General features: G+C 35.9%; 7 protein-coding genes across 12 annotated transcripts; 2 read left to right on the top strand and 5 right to left on the bottom strand.

Moving 5' to 3' along the window:
* Window positions 1-370: 370 nt before the first annotated feature.
* LOC139102239 (uncharacterized) lies at window positions 371-3,522 on the bottom strand. Of its 2 annotated transcripts, XM_070655979.1 has the most exons (6): window positions 2,308-3,522; window positions 1,981-2,069; window positions 1,589-1,904; window positions 1,431-1,475; window positions 1,230-1,333; window positions 371-1,151 (listed from the first exon to the last, which is right to left on the bottom strand). In XM_070655979.1, the coding sequence occupies exons 1-6, from the start codon at window positions 3,515-3,517 to the stop codon at window positions 480-482; spliced, it is 2,436 nt and encodes an 811-aa protein (XP_070512080.1). In that variant the 5' UTR covers window positions 3,518-3,522; the 3' UTR covers window positions 371-479. The 2 variants fall into 2 exon arrangements, 1 of the variants encoding a protein (XP_070512080.1); XR_011545672.1 differs by lacking the exons at window positions 1,431-1,475; window positions 1,981-2,069; window positions 2,308-3,522 and having other exon boundaries at window positions 1,018-1,333; window positions 1,589-1,630.
* Window positions 3,523-3,573: 51 nt separating this feature from the next.
* On the bottom strand, window positions 3,574-5,448 carry LOC139102176 (follicle cell protein 3C-1-like). Its single transcript, XM_070655902.1, has 4 exons — window positions 4,959-5,448; window positions 4,569-4,838; window positions 4,372-4,443; window positions 3,574-4,256 (listed from the first exon to the last, which is right to left on the bottom strand). The coding sequence occupies exons 1-4, from the start codon at window positions 4,977-4,979 to the stop codon at window positions 4,155-4,157; spliced, it is 465 nt and encodes a 154-aa protein (XP_070512003.1). The 5' UTR covers window positions 4,980-5,448; the 3' UTR covers window positions 3,574-4,154.
* Window positions 5,449-5,894: 446 nt separating this feature from the next.
* LOC139102157 (armadillo repeat-containing protein 7-like) lies at window positions 5,895-6,944 on the bottom strand. The gene is made up of 3 exons (XM_070655880.1): window positions 6,677-6,944; window positions 6,389-6,556; window positions 5,895-6,312 (listed from the first exon to the last, which is right to left on the bottom strand). Exons 1-3 carry the CDS (start codon window positions 6,783-6,785, stop codon window positions 6,026-6,028), a joined length of 564 nt encoding a protein of 187 aa, XP_070511981.1. The 5' UTR covers window positions 6,786-6,944; the 3' UTR covers window positions 5,895-6,025.
* Window positions 6,945-6,994: 50 nt separating this feature from the next.
* Window positions 6,995-10,028, top strand: LOC139102041 (uncharacterized). The gene is made up of 4 exons (XM_070655672.1): window positions 6,995-7,122; window positions 7,599-9,069; window positions 9,146-9,501; window positions 9,584-10,028. The coding sequence occupies exons 2-4, from the start codon at window positions 7,608-7,610 to the stop codon at window positions 9,761-9,763; spliced, it is 1,998 nt and encodes a 665-aa protein (XP_070511773.1). The 5' UTR covers window positions 6,995-7,122; window positions 7,599-7,607; the 3' UTR covers window positions 9,764-10,028.
* A 447-nt stretch (window positions 10,029-10,475) lies between these two features.
* LOC139102101 (putative transferase CAF17 homolog, mitochondrial) lies at window positions 10,476-12,521 on the bottom strand. 5 transcript variants are annotated; one of them, XM_070655778.1, is made up of 3 exons: window positions 12,443-12,521; window positions 11,865-12,114; window positions 10,476-11,719 (listed from the first exon to the last, which is right to left on the bottom strand). In XM_070655778.1, the coding sequence occupies exon 3, from the start codon at window positions 11,685-11,687 to the stop codon at window positions 10,575-10,577; it is 1,113 nt and encodes a 370-aa protein (XP_070511879.1). In that variant the 5' UTR covers window positions 11,688-11,719; window positions 11,865-12,114; window positions 12,443-12,521; the 3' UTR covers window positions 10,476-10,574. The 5 variants fall into 5 exon arrangements, with proteins under 5 accessions (XP_070511879.1, XP_070511888.1, XP_070511907.1 ...); XM_070655787.1 differs by lacking the exon at window positions 12,443-12,521 and adding an exon at window positions 12,220-12,300; XM_070655806.1 differs by lacking the exon at window positions 12,443-12,521 and having other exon boundaries at window positions 11,787-12,309.
* Window positions 12,522-12,615: 94 nt separating this feature from the next.
* On the top strand, window positions 12,616-13,328 carry LOC139102229 (histone H4). Its single transcript, XM_070655968.1, has one exon. The coding sequence runs from the start codon at window positions 12,706-12,708 to the stop codon at window positions 13,015-13,017; it is 312 nt and encodes a 103-aa protein (XP_070512069.1). The 5' UTR covers window positions 12,616-12,705; the 3' UTR covers window positions 13,018-13,328.
* Window positions 13,329-13,975: 647 nt separating this feature from the next.
* LOC139102189 (histone H3) lies at window positions 13,976-14,744 on the bottom strand. Its single transcript, XM_070655926.1, has one exon. The coding sequence runs from the start codon at window positions 14,648-14,650 to the stop codon at window positions 14,240-14,242; it is 411 nt and encodes a 136-aa protein (XP_070512027.1). The 5' UTR covers window positions 14,651-14,744; the 3' UTR covers window positions 13,976-14,239.
* Window positions 14,745-15,798: the final 1,054 nt, after the last annotated feature.

The following is a 15,798-nucleotide window of genomic DNA, read 5'->3' as shown; positions in this document are numbered from 1 at the left end:
GAGATATCTCGCGACCGAGGCGCGTCGAAATGATCCTCGTCGCCGCCGTGCACCTCGGTCGTCCCGGCTGATTGGCGGACGCACACGCGACCAATCACCAGCCGACGTTGAACAGGAACCATCGGGGTCGCATGCGACCGCCACCATGTCGCGCGCCATGTGTAGTACGTACACCTGACCAACCTCACTTGTTGTACCTGTAACGGCAATGGTAGAACTCTGTCAATAAAATGAGAGGTTATATCACCTAGTGCCATGTAGTCTGAATTTTTTTTTGTTCCTTTTTTTTTTAATCTTTATGCAGTATTATCTATACTTTCTTATATATAAAATGATTGATATTTACAAGTGATTATCAAGTTATAACATTTATGGCAAAAATTTTGTGCATTACACTTTAATGTTATTTTTATATATATTTTATCCATAGACGGCAGCATATAACTAGTTTGTACTATTAACATAAATATACATTTGCTTCATTTTCTATCTATGCCGTACAACAGTTCCTTTAACGATTCTTCATTTATGGTTTGCAGAGAGTTAGTCGCGTCTTTGTTGGGACTGAAACTGTGCGTCATATCTGGCTCTCCTACGTTTATTTGCACTCCGTCGGAGACCTGCTGGAAGGTTGTATAAGAATTCACCAGATCCTCTTTACGCTTGGGCGACGACACTCTCAGCTGTTCCATTTCGAACGTTGGGGACGACATGCCGTTTTCGAGGGGCGACATCACCATGGAAAAGAAATCGTTCGTAGTTTTCGCTATCTTTTCATTATTCGATTGCCCTCTGTCAGCCACCGACTCGTCGAATCTCGTGTCATTTAAATCATTGGTATTCCACTGCTTGCTCTTTGAATCTTGGTTGCTATTATCGGCGTCTCCGTATTTAATAGCTCGTTCCTCTTTCTGAGACGATATGTCATTTACTTCTGATTGTAACGCCAAAACGTGCTGCCCCTCGGCATTTATAATCAATACAAACTTATTTTCCTCGCTGTCGCGTGCGTCTGTCAACGATTGACTCTCTTGCAGGTTGTTGGTGGTCTGCGATCTGACCGTTCTACTCTCAGCTTCCAATCTCTCCGTTATCAATTGCTCGACGCTACCCGAAGCCTGCGCGGGACATTTATGAGTTCTCTGACTCACCTACAAGTGGGAATTGCATATAAAGGATATCAGAAGACGAAATGTACGTATAAAGAACATCTGATGATTATTTTATACCTTGTATCGGAAGCTTTTGCCACACATTGTGCATTTATAAGGCATCACTCCTGTGTGAATTCGACGATGGACTAAGTACGAAACACGCTGACGAAAACATTTCCCTGCAGAATAATTAGTACAGCAGGAGGATTATTATCATTGTTGTAAACGTTTGCGGTACAATTACATAAGGTGTCCGGCGTGTTTCATGAAAATTGCCCGCTTTCAGTAAGCCATGCACAGCACACCGTAATGTTACAGACACTATGCAAACAAAATAATTAATGTTAACTAGTTTGTTAGTCAATTCAAAACGATTATTCGTAGTTAATCGTGCGCTGGCTCGCTCTTAGCGGCTCGTCCTTTCGTGAACGTACCACATGTCTCGCATGCAAACGGCTTCTCTCCGGTGTGAATCCTTTCGTGATTGTGCAACGTCGAGAGCTCTTTGAACGATCTTCCACAAGTCGCGCAAGTATGCGGCTTATCGTCCTTGTGATAAAGCCGGTGCTTGTGATACGATTGCTGAAAAGTAAAACTCTTGTCGCATATTTTACATTTGTACGGCATCTCTCCCGAGTGCAGCCGTTTGTGCTTCTTCAGAAAATACTTCGTCGTGAACATTTTACTGCAAGTATCGCACTCCCACTGTTTCCCCTCGTGAGTCTTCAAGTGTTGCACCACATGCTGCTCCTGAAACAAAAGTAGCAGAATTTGTTAACTATCGTGATGCTGCTTAATTGCAGATAATGTAAATGAAATTATTTACTTTTTTGAATTTCTTTCCGCACGTAGGACACGTGTATCCCGCGTCGCCTGGGTATGCAGCTTCAATTTGATCGTCTTTAGAAAAAGAATCTATCATACGTAAACAATTTCATTTATACATCGAATTATTAAAGTACATATAACACTATTGATGCATAAAAAAAATTAATTCTTAAAGAGACACGAGGATGCCTTCAAATTGGAAATAAATTATTACAGACATAAAAAGTAAAGATAAAAAAAATTTGTAGTTGAAAAGAAAATATCCTTAAATAATAGACTAAAGATAAACTCGTTTTTTAATTTTATATATGTATCAATTGCTTGCCTGAATGATGTCCGACGTGTGCTACTCTCATATGCACCATCAAGCTGCCTCGCATTTTGAACACCTTGGAACACAAGTGGCAAGAATAATTCTTAGGAACTTTCTCCAGGCCGCTACTCGTGTCCTGTTCGTGCACTAATTGTCTGTGTAAATTCAAGATATTGGTGTCGGGAAAGTGAAAGCCGCATATGTTACACCTTTCCGTTTTTTCTTTTGGCACTATCGTGCGGAAGGCTTTAGTTTGCGCGTGAGACAACATCGGTCTGTACTCTGAGTTCCGATTTTGATCCTCGGTGTTCATTTCGAGTGTCGTTTTCTTAGCAGTAGCCGGCAAGGTCTTTTTACCAGTGTGCTCTCCCGGAGATTCTTTCACACAAACGTTTGCTGTTACATTCGGAGCTGATTGAAAATTAAAGAGGTCGCGTTCCTCCTCAGTTAAATCTTCCATCAGCCTCTGTTTCGTGGCACACTGACCGCTCGATTCAATGCATTCTCTTCCGAGATTTTCGTAGGCATTGGCGTCCACACTCTCCGCTATATTCGTTGCAGCGATCAAATGCGACGCAGCCGATTTTTCCGCCTGTATAGTTTCCTGAGGTACGTTTAAGTGCTTGATATTATCATTACAAAAATATTGCGTCGCGTAATTTACATTCAGTGCTCCTTGTTGCAGGTTTGCGGTCGTTTTCTGTACCGAAATGTGATTCCCATCTGATTGCGGAAGGATATTTACTTTGATCACATCGCTATTATAATCTGATACCAGACTGGATTGACTCACGGTCTTCATCGTTGAACTTTGGCACTGTGCTTTAGGTTGAGAGCTTGCGTTAGAAATATTATTCCTCACGTCTGTGACATTAGAATCCGACGGTTCCACGCAAGTTCTGTCATTGTCGCTCGCAGCTTTGCCTAGATGCTTCAATTTGTTCCAGTTGTGGAAGGCGTTGTGTGCATTTTGAACGGCAACTAGATATCCGTCCGCAACGACGACGTCCGTAGACTTGGATGATTCCATTGCACCGCTGCTTAGATTAATCGTGTGACTAAACAGATGTATAGTTAACTTATCGATGCCTAACAGTACTTCATTACAGACGGGACATATGAGAGGTCGAGTCGCTACACTTACGAGTCCGGTTCGTAACGCGTCAAGCGTTAAGAATCCAGGTTGCGAGCACAGCGGACACGTCAGGACTCGTGCGCACATTCTGCGTATTTGATCACCACGAAAGCTCACGTGTTCTTTTTTAAACGTGCTTAGCGTTTTGTTTTTTTTTTCTTTTCTTTTTTTTTTACTTTTTTTTTTTTTTATTAAACTTGGCACATTTTGCTCTTCAAACTGAAACACCACTCGGTTTTAATATTTGTACAGAAGCGGTCAGTGAAACACGGCAATGAAATTGCAACGATAAGCAGCGTGATTGTATAATTTAAAGCTGGCATTGCAGCATAATTTAAATTCTTGAGGTTACCCTTAAGCTTGACCCAGTATCCAAGGCGGAGATTCTTAGAATATGTCTCAACACCCAAAACTCAATCAAGTTTTAGCAACTACCACTGTAAACTCCGTGCGTACACAAAATTCTCACACCTTGAAGGCTAAATATAGAACGATGGTTTGAGATATTCGTGGTGAATTTCTTCATGTCTTTGTAGACCGTACCTGATGAGCTACAAGCTATATTTAGACAAGCGGTGGGATATTCAAAGTATTACTTACGTCAAGCCATTGCGTTTATTAAAAACAGTTTGAATTTTAATAGTTACAAACTGTAATCGCTGTACAAAAATCCTATTCTTTATATATAATATATCCTAATATTTTATAGACGTATATATATATATTAACATTTATATGGTGTGCCGTCTTTACAGCAATACTCTCTACCAGCCGATAGATTTGCATTTATCCACTCGTCTTTACAGTTTTTGATGAAGAGATGAGCCTGCAAAAGATTATCATTACAATTTTATGATTTTACGATATAAATAATTCTGTTCTTTTAATATCTTAAAATAAAAATAATAAACGTCAATTTATTTTGCGTTACATGTGCTTACCCTTTCTTTGTGACAATTACGATCTATCGAAGCACAGAGAATTGTCGGACTGTTCGGTAAATGTTTCACTATCTGAAATATTTTTTTTATTTGTTATTACGAAATATTTTAATTTAAAAGATTGCTATAAAAATGTTTGAAAATAAAAAACAACAAGACTTTTAATTTTCGATGAAAGTTATAAAATAAAAACTCACAACTTCGAGGCATTTGTTGATACAAAGTTTATTCCCAGCAATATTGCATGGAAGTGGATTAGGATATTCATGAAGGAGTGCGGCATATCCTTTGGGTTGCTCTTTGCTACCCTTTTTGAATTGTCCACTTAAGAATACACCACAGGTACAACCAATTGGCTGTTCTTTTGTATTTATAGAGGATTTAATATTTGTAACAGTACTATTATGTTCTGCGCAAGAATATAATGTACAAAGAGCTATTATCATTAAAATTAAATATAACTCGACCTAGAACGTAAAAGTTTCGTTTGTTATTAACATTACTTTCTCTTTAATTATTTTTATTTAATTTTCATTAAATAATGTTAAATTATTTTTTTTTTTAAAGTAATAAAATGAAAAATATACCTTTTTCCGTGAGACGTTCATGATTTATCGGTAATTATATTAACTTATATTCAATATAGATTTCCTTCTGCAGAACTTACTGTGTGTTCACTTCACAAAACTTCACTTGACTGAGAGACTGATATCTTAAATCTTTCAAGTAACATGTATATGTTGCAATGCTTTCAAGTTGCATTCCACATGTGTAGCGCTTACTAAGCAAAATTTCAGATTTTAGTAATAATTCCATTTAAATTGTTTGCATTGTCGATTGAAATATGCTACGTCCGCCAATAATAACCAAGTTTTAACTATGTTTTATTACTGATAAATCTTATTAATAGCCGATCCTTGGGGAGAAAAAAAAATAAAACCCTTGATCAAACGACTAATAAAAAAAATCTATACATAAGACTTCCGAGATAGAAAATTTTATTGTTTTTAAAATTATTATTAAATATCTCTATAATTCTATATACTAAATGTTAAATATTATTTTACAATATAGAAATATATTTATAATATCTTTCGTATAAGTTTTGCTTCTCCTTCTAATACGATTCTGTCTCCATTAGCAATACACATGTATACACATTTAATTATTTTTCTTACTGATGTAATTTTTACTGTAACTTCTACTGTATCGCCAGCATAACACGGTTTAGGGAACGTTAGATTCTGTTCGACAACTATAGTACCTGCACCGGGTAATTTTGTACCAATTAAACCTGATATTAAGCCATTGAGCAAAGCGCCGTGTGCTATATTTCTTGCTGATTCAGTGTGTATTGGATTATGATCACCTGTTAATTCAGCAAACTTGCGTATGTCATCATTCGTTATTACTTTTAAAACCGATACTTGGTCTCCTTCTCTCAGATTGTTGATTGCTGTATTAGCAAACGATCTTACTTTCCAAGTTTTTACAGAATGGTTCTTGAGGATTCCAATAAAGAATTTAATTAACTTCATGGTACTGTTTTTTATACTTGCCAATTTAAATTGATTATCAAAACCTAGTTTGTTATTAAGAAACTCGTTTCAATAAAGAGCATTGGATTTAACAAATTAAATTAATTTTTTCTAAACTAATTATCCTCAGTTTTTAGCTTTTCTATGTCACTTGTTTGACAATAGTCGTTTAGAAATAAAGTCACTAAGTTTTTGATACGCGTTTCTTCTTGTAATGTGCTCGAAAGTCTTAGCATATGTTTAATTATTTTAGGCGATGTTATTTCATTCACGGATTCCGGTGTGATCAAGAATATCAAGGTGGTAATTGCTGTAAGTAAAATATCTTCGCTTTCGTAAGAAAGTAATGACGATACTAATTCAACACCTCGATTACGCAGGATGTATATTTTATTTATTGCATCTATAAGAATAAAATTATATGAGTAACGCGATAAATGTTATCAACTTTATCTTGCATTATAAATAAATATACTTACCTAAGCATAAATTACACAGGCCAGCAATGCCAAAGTGTACTAGTTTCAGATTACTTTCAGATAATGCGTCGAGAAATATATCGATTATTTTTAGCTGCCTTATATATCCATAATTTACAGGATCGTAAGCAAAGTTTGCCAAGTTTGCCAGCACCTGCTCCCGTGCATCTAACAATTTAAATACATTATTTATTATAATCTTACATTCATACATAAAAAAAAAATTAAAAATAAAAAAAGCATAAACTATTATTGCTATTAAATGTATGTTAAATAGAATTCTTTTACCTTTGGACGATGTTGTTTTATATTCCGTAGCCAGAAGCTTTAAAAAATCATAACGTCCAATGGGATTTTTCCCTGTACGTTTTATTAACCTGGCCTTACTAGAGAACATTTGAGTCCTAATCGGTTTAGCTTATGATCCTTATGATACTTTATCTCGCTGTTATCTCATAGCACCCAGTTCCTGCCGGGATAAAAAGAAAGAGAGAAATACAGCTACTTTGTTTAACTTAGGGAGGAAAGTGAGAAACTTGAGAAGGCGAATTTAAGGTTAGGGAAGGAAAGCAAATGTTCTTGCCGTTGCGAGCATGCGCATCTTTGTTTGGCGCCTTTGCGCCATTCTTCTCGTTTCTTATTTTATTTCGTTAGCGGTATCGGCAGCGACCGGCAACGTTTTTCGTCAAGCGTCTTATTCTCACGATTGAAAGGCTTGCAGTTCTCAAAGACTGGTAAGATAAATTATTTTCAACGATTGTAAAATATGTTCTACTGCACAATCGTTTATAAATTTAATTGAGCACTGGTTTTTAACATATAATTTTTTCCTTCTGATTGCCACGTGCGAATAGGTTACCGTTAAACATTTGTATCGAGCGACTTCTCGGTGGTCTATTGTTCTTTTTATACATAATAGTACTTGCGGGCCTTCTAACGATGATCTATCGTTTTACCTTGAAAAATTTAATGTTTGATAGTTGTGAAATACATCCGTAATTTTTTTCGAAATTTTCAAGCATATTAGGTATCTTTAATGCTTGATAATTCGTAATTTTCCATGCGTGTATTATTTATTAATGTATATTTAATTTAATTTTAATTTTAATTTTAATTTAAATTTTTTTTTGTTTTTTGTCCTCTATCTTTGTTGTGACTGTATGTTGTATATGTATAAGTATTCTTATTATAATAATACTTTATGTTGCAGAAAAATAAAATGGGTAGGTCAAAGTCACAGAAAAATAAAGATCAAGAAGCCCATAAGTTGCATGGCATAAAACTTGGTTCTGTAAAAAAGAATAAAGATCAGAAATTTAAGAATACTCCCACAGGTAAAGTGACTTTAGTCAGTAAATCAAAAATACAAAATAAGAATGTAAGTATGTCACCCCAAGAAAATAAAAATGCTCAGAAAGGATTTAAGGCTTCAAAGAATCAAACTGTGCCCAAGCAAACGTCCAAAAATAATGCAAAGCAAGGTTTTTCAACGAAAAAACAATCTTTAAATAAAGTAGAAGGCAAATCTTCCAATGGTAAACTAATTTTTGATCCAGTAGAGGCATTAGAGCAATTTGATTATTCTAGTTCAGATATTGATGAAAAAGACCACGATAGAACTGCAGAAGAAAGTGCTGATCTGAGTAAAACAGATGAAACATTTGAAGATGAGGAGTCTGAAACGGACGGTCCCGATATCTTTGGAGAAAGTTTACGAGATGATTCAGATGAAGACGATACAGATTTTAAAGAGGAGAATGAAGATTTCGATGACGATGACGATAGCGAAAGTAATGACGATAGTGATGATAACGATGATAGCAATGAAAAAAAAATTCTTGAACGTAAAGGTATAAAAATGTTTAAAGGTTTGAGATCTAAAGGTAAAATAAATGATAAAGATCAAGAAAACGATGATGACGAAAGTGATGACAGTGAATATGAGGATGAAGAGCTAGAGGAGGAAAGTGATGATGATGATATACTTCAAAAACAGTTGAATAATAAAAATTTAAGCCAAGAATTCTCAATGGAAAGTGATGAAAATGAAGATTCAGAAGATAGTGATGAGGACGATGAATATGACGATGATGATGATGAGATAGGCTTAAAAACACTTTTAGGAAAAAGTATAGAAGACGACGACGATGATAAAGATTATAATGAAGAAATTGAAAGTGATGAGGACGACGATTTTAGTAGCGAAAACGAAGATGACGAGGAGAATGGTAATGCAGTAATTCAAACGAAGGCAATTGCAAACAAGCAAGTAAACGAGGCTGCCAAAAATAATCTCTCATCAAAAGTAGAAGAGAAAAAGACACCCGAAGAAATAAAATTAGAGGAAAGAGTCGTTATCATTGAAAATATACCCAAATCTGTAACATCAAAACAAGTCAAGAATCTAGCCAAAGCACATGGTTTTGTTGAACAGGTGCATTTAGAACCTTTACACGTTTTTACCATCGAGAATGAAGAAAAAAAGGCTGTAGAGCGTAAAGAAAAATTAATTTCGTACACAGGAAAAGTCTTATATAAGACGAATGAATCTGCCAAGACGGCAGCACAGAAAATGCATGGACAGGTACTTGATGGACATTATTTGTCTGCACTAACTATGGCTGAATACAATGGACCGTTTAATGTAAAAAAAGCTGTTTTTATAACAAATTTAAAAGAGGGTACGTATAATAAATTAGTTAATCAAACATTATGCATAACAGGTAATTAATAATCGATTAATATTTTAAATTTTAGATGCAGATATGAACAGTATTTGGCAAGCCTTCAGTGAATGCGGAGCTATCAAATGCGTGGAATTAGTTCGCAAAAAAGATACAAATTTATGCGAACACGGTTATATTCATTATTTTAATGAAGAGGATGCTTCTAGCGCTTTTAAGTCATCTAATCGATTGAAAGTTATGGGTCAGCGAGTAGTAGTGTTAAGAGTAAGATCTAAGGACGAGTTCATTTTCAGAGAAGAGAAATGTGTATTCAAATTGAATCTAAATGATTCTACAGCATCTATAGGATTAAAACGATCTCTGCCAAGTACAAAAGACGAAGATAAAGGATTAAAAAAGTTCAAGACCAATTCGGAAAAATCTGTAGTATGTGCTGTTAATAATCGATGTCTTATTTCGTAAACTTTCTCTTTCTCATAATATATAAATTTTATATTTTTATTTGCAGGCTAAACCCGAACAAAATGTCGAGAAGAATAAGACGCAACAGCAAAATGACACAGCAAAAAAATCTAATACATTCCAGGGCCAAAAAGCAAATTTAAAAAACAAGAAGAAAAAGAATAAACTTGATAAGAAAAAGAAAAAGATAGCAAACAAGTTCGCAGCTAAATCGGCAAAAGCTTAAGTTGACGCGGTATATTTTATTTTAGGATATGATATGTATTACTATTCCTTTTTTTTTATTTATAATGTTTTCCGCACATTTATTTTATATAAAAGAACTACGTTTAAATTAATTAATGTTGCTGTGAAATATCACGTTTAAACACAAACAGAAATACGATTATTATGTGTGAACACAAATTTATTATTCCATGTGTTACAATTGTAATGCTTTTTGATAAACAATACTCAACAGTGCTTTAATAAAAGAGTTAATTAAAAATGTATATTAATTTTAAGAATCTAATTGTTTCGTTAAATTCCTGATTTTATCATGTAATTGAGACGGCAAATTTTTTATATTATTGAAAGCGCATTTTGGACAGAAGCGCTTCGTATAAAATATACTACATCCCAAGCATACAGCTTGTTCACACACGCTACAATTTGCACCGAGCACTAAGACTTCGCCTTTGTTTGGCAAACTAAATGGATCTTTCATAATATAGCACTCCTCCAAATAAATTAATTGCCGAGCAAAGGGCGGTTTTAATCCTTTGTAATCGTAGTGTTCATTTAAAAGACAAAGAGAACATGTGAAAGTGCCGCCCGTGGTGGTCACTGTCTGCTGACTCGTGGAGATATCTCGTTGCATTTTTTCGCTGATGCCAGACTCGCCTACGGGGACATTAGCAAGATCTTCTTCCCTATAAAGCAATAAGGAGAATAATCTATTCAATATATTCATTTATTTTATTTGTGAAAATATATTACAATTATACATATCGGGAAAATATTTAAGCTACGTAGATATAAATTTCCTAGAAAAGATATTATTTTGTATCTTTAACAGAAGCCTTTTCTTTTTGTGATTCCTGGGGCCACCATGTAGGTTTAACTACTTTAACGTTTACACCAGATACGCTAAGCTGTCGAGCATTAAGAGCGTCATTGATTCGCATCAAACCTAATCCATACTTTGCGACGCAACCTCGAAATTTTCCTACTACATTGTTAGATTCATTGAGAATTTTTTCATCATACGCGAGTGGCTTGTCCATAACATTTTCGAACAACAGAGGCATTAGACGTTTCCTCACAACACCCGTGTGATATGTGCGAGCGGTTAATTCCTGACCGATATAGCAGCCTTTGTGAAAACTGACGCCGTGTAAATAATCGCAATTAATTTCGAGGGGCAACGCTTTTCCAGGTGGTAGATCGTGTGTACCTTCTCCTACTCCTAATTTATATCGAAATGCCTTGTAACTCCCGGAATTTTCGGACAAAGATACGTCAGCGTCCAAATGTTTCACTATATCATGCTTATTGATCTGTGATTCAACGAGAATTCTCAAACCTAATTCAGGTAACCTGGGATCTTCAAATATCATAACATTATCGACGAACTTGCTGGTCTTGCTATTCAAAGTACCGCATGGAAATATCATTCCTTCCAGCTTATTTTCACCTGCCCCGTCAGCTGCAGCTTCATCTTCCAAATGTTTCGAGGAGCCGAACACCGACCAAACGTTAATTTTGTCTCCTACATGCTCGATATCTATCTTCCGTCTAACGCGATACATCTTTAAGTGCCTTTGCAAGGAGTCGATTATCTCCGAATCACATTCTACATAATACAAGTTACCCTCCTGGGTCTTGTACACAACGGCGTCGCACATTACTCTGCCTCTGATATTCAAGAATAGCGTGTAGATGTTAGGTGCCCCTTCGTCCAAGTGGTTCATATCGTTCGTGATCAATCCTTGGAGGAAAGTAGAAGCCTCGCTACCGCTTACGCGAAGTACACTTCTATCGCTCAGCCGTTCTAGAGTCTTGCCGTCAATTTCAGTGAACCTGTGTCTGATTGCGTGCCACTGGTGCCCACTGATCCTTTTACCTCGCTTCGACATTTGGAGAACGGAGCGACTAACACGGTTTATCATCGTGGCAGACCTTACGCGTCTTTTTCTTATTTCTACGGAAAATAACGTGCGAATTACAAATATGCTGAACTAAGACCGGCGTTGGACGAATAATCTCACCTAACCTTCGAATATATCTTGCACTTAATTATTCTCACATTGCGCTACGATCTTATCTTATGATGCGTTTTGTCTTACATTTATGTAATGATTCAGTCACGTTCATTTGCTCTCCAGATCCTTTTCCTTTCCTTTTCCGGCAGCACCGAAGAAAAATCCCGTCCGTGCTTTAAATGCTTTGAATGAGACAACGGATCTGCTTTCAGCAGCTGCATTGTTGAACTCAGCTGATTCACAATCAGCTGAACAGATGCAGTAAGTTAGAGTGAAAGAAAGTATATTTGTTTTACTCTAACTTATTGCACTGGGGTGTGCCTGTCTTTAAATTCTGTAATGATCCAAGTACTGTACGTCAAATTCAATTCTTTTAATTTATTAATATCACAATTAAAGTATGACTCTAATTTTATTAAGACAGCTGATGAATGCGTACATTATCCGGTAGATTTTACAAAAAAAGTACTGTATTATAGTATCACTGTTTTCAACATTCTACTCTCTAATAAAATTTCAATAATAATTAAACTCTCTTAAAAAATTTTTAGGTTTAAATTTTTCTAATAAAAGAAATATACATATATATATATGTTAGGCTATCAAGAACTAGTCAGATCGAGAATAAATTATTTCATTTAATAGTTAAATTACTATTTTACCTCACGTTAAATTCATATATTTATTCGCGATGCATAAATAAAGTGATTAAAAAATTAATAAAAAATATATCTGGTAATGCGGTGTGAAGTGAGGTAACCGGTCGGCCGGTGGCGTTCACGCTGGTTCACGCTGATTCGCTGGCGCCCTTGTGGAGGGGTAGCGCTTCACTTCTCGTGCTATAAAACGCTCGTCGCAGGAGGAACTTGCATCACTTCGGTGTGTTTTTTCTCCGTAAACCGATCGTCGCTCAAGAAAGTTCAAGATGACTGGTCGCGGTAAAGGAGGAAAGGGATTGGGAAAAGGAGGCGCGAAGCGTCACAGGAAGGTTCTTCGTGATAACATCCAGGGCATCACCAAGCCGGCCATTCGCCGTTTGGCACGGCGTGGCGGCGTCAAGCGTATTTCCGGCTTGATCTACGAAGAAACCCGTGGCGTGCTGAAGGTCTTCCTCGAGAACGTTATCCGAGACGCGGTCACTTACACCGAGCACGCGAAAAGGAAGACGGTGACTGCCATGGACGTGGTATACGCCCTGAAACGTCAAGGCAGAACTCTGTACGGCTTCGGCGGTTAAGGGAAGACCAGCTTTTGGGACTTTCCATCAAATCGGCCCTTTTCAGGGCCACAAATGTTTCACGAATGATTGTATAATTTTCTCGTTCTATGCTATTATATCTATAATTATATATTCAATTTTTGAGACTTAATATTCGTCAAAAAGTTAAAAACTAACCAAGTATTAAATAAACTTTTATGCGATACTTTAATCGATACGGCATTCGTTTCGATACGATTGTTTTACATATTAATTGCTCGTGAAAATTATTTATGTATTATATGCGTTCGAACAATATTTCTGAATAAATTTTATTCGCTTTTGTAATGTAGCTTGATGTTAATAATTGCTAATGTATCGTGTTTCTTATTTGCACACTTGCAATATTTAGATGTAGGTGACGTATAAGTACACGTGCAATGTTAATTAACTTTTATAATATAATTAATACTGTAAACGTATTGCATAAAGAGACTTTGATAGTTCGTTGAATAAAAAGGAAATGCGAACTGTATATGCTTGTGAGGGCAATAACAATTTTTGAGGTTAGGACGGTTAGATGCAAACGTGCCTTCAGATCAAACGGCGGCATAAGGTTATAATAAAACTATTACGGAAAATTATATACATATACATATGTATGATAAATATGATTGCTAGAATTCAAGAATTTTTTATTTGAAAATATTAATTATTATAAATGGCAAGACAGAATCGAGTATTATGTTCTTCAAACTGACGTTAGATACTCGTAATTTCTAAAATAAAGTTATGAAACTAATAAACGGTAATATTTAATGGTAAATGGTTAATATTTAATTAAAAGTATGTAAATTCAATTAAAAATTTCTATTAAACTTGATTGAATAAACTGCATTTTCGTGCCATATTGTTCTTAATACATTTAATGTTCATCAGTATTTCAACTTAATATACACGTGAATACTGAGTTCGTTAATAATTAAAAACAGCTGTGTTGTTAGTCAAATATACACGAGGTCATATATCTTTTATTCAACAGCATAATTTACTTCTTAACGGATGAAAAAGACGTTAACTACTAAAACACAAAAGCAAGAACTGTATCGCATAAGAATACAAGACGTTACTTCAGGAATATAAAGTCTTAAGAATTAAATATATCATCTATCTACATAGCAGCATCGTACAACGAAGACAAATTGGTCAATCATTTTGAAACATTTGTGGCCCTAAAAAGGGCCGGTTATTATCTTAAAAATTAAGCACGCTCTCCGCGAATACGGCGAGCCAGTTGAATGTCTTTCGGCATGATGGTGACACGTTTCGCGTGAATCGCGCAGAGATTAGTGTCCTCGAACAGACCAACGAGATAAGCTTCGCTGGCCTCCTGTAACGCCATTACCGCGGAACTCTGGAACCGCAGGTCAGTCTTGAAGTCCTGAGCGATCTCACGTACGAGACGCTGGAACGGCAGTTTGCGAATGAGCAGCTCGGTGCTCTTCTGGTAGCGACGAATTTCACGAAGGGCGACCGTACCGGGCCTGTAACGATGAGGCTTCTTCACACCGCCTGTGGCGGGCGCGCTCTTGCGAGCCGCTTTCGTCGCCAGCTGCTTTCGGGGAGCCTTGCCACCGGTGGATTTACGTGCGGTCTGCTTCGTACGAGCCATCTTCTCTCACTCTTGTCAAGATTTATCGTATGCTATCCTCGAAAGCCGATGGATAAATGTACGGCTCGTTTTTCAGCGAGCGCTTTTATAGACGAGAAGTCGAGGTAACGAACCGAGAGCTGAACGCCGATAGGCTGCGGCGCTTGTGGTAGGAAATATTGGATGGCGGTTTGTCGATCTACTGGTGGTAGGGAGGAATTCAACGACGATGTCTTAACCGTCGCTGCAGGAATATACTGGTTTCTTTTCACTACTACATAGATGTTTGTGAAGTATTCCCTCGCGTCACGTTGCAGCCGGTTAGTAAACCGTTGACGAAAATTAGGTGTGCACGACACATGCATGCATGCATATACCGATGTCTAGCAATGTCCACGAATGTTTAAGAATATATTAAATATAATATTTAAATATAATTTATTTTGTACATTACTTGCTGAGTATTGTAGTTTTATATTGATTTTTCTTTCTTTTTTTTTTGATAATTAAAAAGAAAATTAATTCCATCAAATATATATATTCTTATAAAAAATTTGATATAGAGAATTAAGAAAATTAGCGTTAATTTGTAATTATTCATGAATTAATAAAATTAATAGAGACCATTTTTGACATATAACGAAAGGAGAGAGAGAGAGAGAGAGAGGGGGAGAGATACTCCATGCTACGATTCAAGAAGGAAAATAGCTTGGATGCGAAATATCAAAGTTGGTTTAACTATACTTTAAAGGATCTTTTCAGAAGAGCGGCCTACAACATTTAAATTGCCAACTTCTGAAGTTAACACTTGAAATAGTGGATTGCATATGTGTATTTTAACAATATTTCTGAAATAATGTATTGCATTTATTTTTTAAATGTTGTAAGGTTTTATAATGTATATATATTTGGAATCTGAGATTTTTATCATTGCGATTATCTCTTAAGGTCCTGAATATTGTGATTAAGTTTACGTTAAAACGTAGTTAGCCTATACATACATTTGAGAACTGTACAAAAAAGAAAAGAAAAGAAAAAAAAAAAAAAAATTAAAAATAAAAACAAAAAAAAGAGAACCAAAAATTAAAATAAAAAATAAAGAATTTCCATAGAGTCTCCTCTATGGATTGGATCTATATCTTTACGCACTTAAGCGCGAGTTATATGTT

The sequence above is a fragment of the Cardiocondyla obscurior genome, linkage group LG01 (genome assembly GCF_019399895.1).
Source record: "Cardiocondyla obscurior isolate alpha-2009 linkage group LG01, Cobs3.1, whole genome shotgun sequence".
Lineage (NCBI taxonomy): Eukaryota > Metazoa > Arthropoda > Insecta > Hymenoptera > Formicidae > Cardiocondyla > Cardiocondyla obscurior.
This window is presented reverse-complemented; position numbering and strand designations above follow the sequence as displayed.

Bases quoted from the DNA above. Each gene is read 5' to 3' on its own strand.
- LOC139102041 (XM_070655672.1), top strand. From the start codon at position 7,608: ATGGGTAGGTCAAAGTCACAGAAAAATAAAGATCAAGAAGCCCATAAG. The intron at 9,070-9,145 runs GTACGTATAATA...TTTAAATTTTAG, and splicing joins TATAACAAATTTAAAAGAGG to ATGCAGATATGAACAGTATT. The intron at 9,502-9,583 runs GTATGTGCTGTT...TTTTATTTGCAG, and splicing joins CCAATTCGGAAAAATCTGTA to GCTAAACCCGAACAAAATGT.
- LOC139102101 (XM_070655778.1), bottom strand. From the start codon at position 11,687: ATGATAAACCGTGTTAGTCGCTCCGTTCTCCAAATGTCGAAGCGAGGT.
- LOC139102157 (XM_070655880.1), bottom strand. From the start codon at position 6,785: ATGTTCTCTAGTAAGGCCAGGTTAATAAAACGTACAGGGAAAAATCCC. The intron at 6,557-6,676 runs GTAAAAGAATTC...TTAAATTGTTAG, and splicing joins TAAAACAACATCGTCCAAAG to ATGCACGGGAGCAGGTGCTG. The intron at 6,313-6,388 runs GTAAGTATATTT...TTATTCTTATAG, and splicing joins CCTGTGTAATTTATGCTTAG to ATGCAATAAATAAAATATAC.
- LOC139102239 (XM_070655979.1), bottom strand. From the start codon at position 3,517: ATGTGCGCACGAGTCCTGACGTGTCCGCTGTGCTCGCAACCTGGATTC. The intron at 1,476-1,588 runs GTACGTTCACGA...TTGTTTGCATAG, and splicing joins GTTTGCATGCGAGACATGTG to TGTCTGTAACATTACGGTGT. The intron at 1,334-1,430 runs GCAATTTTCATG...ATTATTCTGCAG, and splicing joins GCATGGCTTACTGAAAGCGG to GGAAATGTTTTCGTCAGCGT.
- LOC139102189 (XM_070655926.1), bottom strand. From the start codon at position 14,650: ATGGCTCGTACGAAGCAGACCGCACGTAAATCCACCGGTGGCAAGGCT.
- LOC139102176 (XM_070655902.1), bottom strand. From the start codon at position 4,979: ATGAACGTCTCACGGAAAAAG. The intron at 4,444-4,568 runs GTGAGTTTTTAT...AAAATATTTCAG, and splicing joins TCAACAAATGCCTCGAAGTT to ATAGTGAAACATTTACCGAA. The intron at 4,257-4,371 runs GTAAGCACATGT...AATCTTTTGCAG, and splicing joins GTAATTGTCACAAAGAAAGG to GCTCATCTCTTCATCAAAAA.
- LOC139102229 (XM_070655968.1), top strand. From the start codon at position 12,706: ATGACTGGTCGCGGTAAAGGAGGAAAGGGATTGGGAAAAGGAGGCGCG.